Raw genomic sequence first — 2,413 nt, 5'->3', positions numbered from 1 at the left:
TTATGGGGCGGGGGGACACGGGGAGAGCGGGTAAATCCAGCCTGTGATGCCTATAAATGGCGCTCCTCTTCCAAGGTGCACATTTATAAAAAAAAAAAAAATAAGAAGGGGGGAAAAAACCCTGCCTGTGTCATCCCCCCACGTCAGGGCCGGTGGTGGGCGTGAGGCTGTACTTCCTCCGCCCCCTCCTAATGGAGCGAACCATTCCCAGCCAGCCTTCCTCGCCCTCTCCCGCTGCCTCCCTCTTCCTCTCCTTCTCCTCTTGTCTCCCCCCCTTGTCTGCAAAGTCCTCCGCTGCTCGGAACTTGTTGGCAATGTCTATTTTTCAGCTTTCCCCCACGTTCTCCAAAGTAACTATTTAAAGATCTGCAGCCGCAAATGGTTTTACTAAATGTAGGATGGGACTTAAGTTGAACGGCAGTTATATTTCTCTGATCCTTGCTGTACAGATAGGTAAGTGGACTGCCAAATTCCGTGTCAAGTTGTGCGCTCCCCAGCCCGGCTGATGCATGCAGGAGCGGAGCGCCGGGATAACCCGCGCGGTCGGTGCGGGACCCTGCTCTCCGCTCCCCGCGCTCCCTTGGCGGCGGCAGCTTCGCGTTCCGGCACGCTCTCAAGGCAGGGGAGCCCGCAGGAAAGGGAGCCGCTTTCTGATTTCTCGTAAACCACTTTTGGTTTTCGTTTTCCTAAAGCGGTGCATGCTCACTCATACTTCGCTTTTTATTTTCCCTCCGCCTCTTCTTCCTTCTTTTCCCTCCTTTTCTCTCGGTCGCCACGAACGGTTGCGTTTGTATCTGGTTTTCGGATGTCCCCTTCGTTCCCTTCCACTTACAGTTTGGTGACTCCGGTGCTAAGAAATTTTTCTCCTCTCCCCGAGGGACAGAAAAATTAGAACGGGCACAAAATATCTTGCGAGAGATCTAGCTGGAAAGTTTTTTTGCAGAAAATCAGGGGGGCAAGCGAAGGTCTCCCTTTTGGAACCAGAACGTTTTCCCATTTGTAGAGCATCTTAAAACCAAAGAAAACCCATCACTAAATTAAAGGAAATAATCAGCTCGAATGCAGTGATTAAACAAATAAAAATTACTTTTAAAAATCGCAGAGTCCCACCGCCCAGTCGTTAATTTTGTACTTGGAGAAGACCTGTCAAAAATCGAGCAGTTCCAAAAAAAATTCTATATATGCTGTTACTTAAAATAGACCAGGTTTCTTTCCATGCCGGTGTGTATTTTGTGTGCTTGTTGTCGGTTTTTTTCAATATCTTGGGGTTTTCGCCGGTTGCTTTTCTTGGTTTGCTCTCGGGCTCGTTTTATACGTTTCTTTCATGAGATTTTTTTTAGTTACGGACATTAAACCATCTCCAAGTTAATGACCACTTTGGTCCTATATAGGCAAATTTTAAAGATTACTACTGGATATGTAGATTCCCGAGCATGATCCAAAACAGGGTTTAAATGGAAGGGGGATTAAAGCACGTCTTTTATTATCTAGACTGTCAGGTGTGAAGAGCCCTTTGAAAATATTTTCCTGCAAAGGAATTCTGATACAATTTAAAAAATAAAAAAGCTCGGCATTGCTATTTAGAGATCCTTTTGCTCGGTCACACTCCTCTCCAGAAAACCTCTGCAGAATTTTATGGGTAACAAAGAAAGAAGAGGGGAAAAAAAATTTAAAAGAAGGGGAGAATTAGAAAGGGAGGCAAAAAAACCCTTGAACATTTATTCATCTGTGGGGGGGGGGGGGAGGGAGAAATATTGCAACGAAGTGTTGACCTCTGGGAAATGTGTTAAAATGATGCAAACCCCCATATTCGTATTACAATTCCATTTTAAATAAGGCTGAACTCTTCACAAGGCCAGTTTTTGTACTGTCACAGAAAGAAGGGGAAAGGCTTTATTTGGATGTTATCCTTAATTTCAATCCTTGCAATTTTTGTTTGTGTGTTCGTTCATTCATTTGGACGAGGAGGAGGAGGAGGAGGAAGATTTTCTGTTGTGTTTATTTGGTTCAGCGGAGGATGGATTTTATTTCAAATTTCAAAAGGCAGCTAGAGTCGCTGGGAAATGCCGTTCCCGGGCTGGCATGAGCATGAGCAGTCGTTTGGAAAGTTCCCCCCAAATACTGCTGCACACCGTGGGGATGGTGGCGGTGCGGTGGCTTTGCGGTGCCCTGAAAGGGGACAGCTTTGAAGCTCATGGAGAGCTCTTCTCCTCTCTGCTCCTCCTTCGGTATTTAGGGTAACCTTCCCCCCACCTCCTCCACACCTCCCCACCCCCGGAATCGGCTTCTGGTTGCCAGTGTGGGGTTTGCGAAGGGCCACTGGCTTTGCCCCGTCCCCGGTAAAGGCTCGTGTGAAATGGATGCTCGGCTCGTTCCCAAAATGTCTATGCACCGGGTTTTTGGTTTAAAAAAA

The 2,413-nt window shown here is 46.9% G+C and overlaps 1 protein-coding gene across 1 annotated transcript in view; it reads left to right on the top strand.

Moving 5' to 3' along the window:
- The first annotated feature begins 45 nt into the window (after window positions 1–45).
- The window catches only part of NRN1 (neuritin 1), an 8,522-nt gene continuing 6,154 nt past the window's right edge, over window positions 46–2,413 (top strand). Inside the window, exons 1-2 of the mRNA XM_005424926.2 lie at window positions 46–453; window positions 2,012–2,148. Of these exons, the coding sequence (XP_005424983.1) occupies window positions 399–453; window positions 2,012–2,148 (192 nt within the window). The 5' untranslated portion in view covers window positions 46–398. The remainder of the gene's footprint in view (window positions 454–2,011; window positions 2,149–2,413) is intronic.

This window comes from Geospiza fortis, unplaced genomic scaffold (assembly GCF_000277835.1).
Source record: "Geospiza fortis unplaced genomic scaffold, GeoFor_1.0 scaffold219, whole genome shotgun sequence".
Lineage (NCBI taxonomy): Eukaryota > Metazoa > Chordata > Aves > Passeriformes > Thraupidae > Geospiza > Geospiza fortis.
Note: the sequence above shows the minus strand (reverse complement) of the source record. Positions and strands in the feature narration are given on the sequence as shown.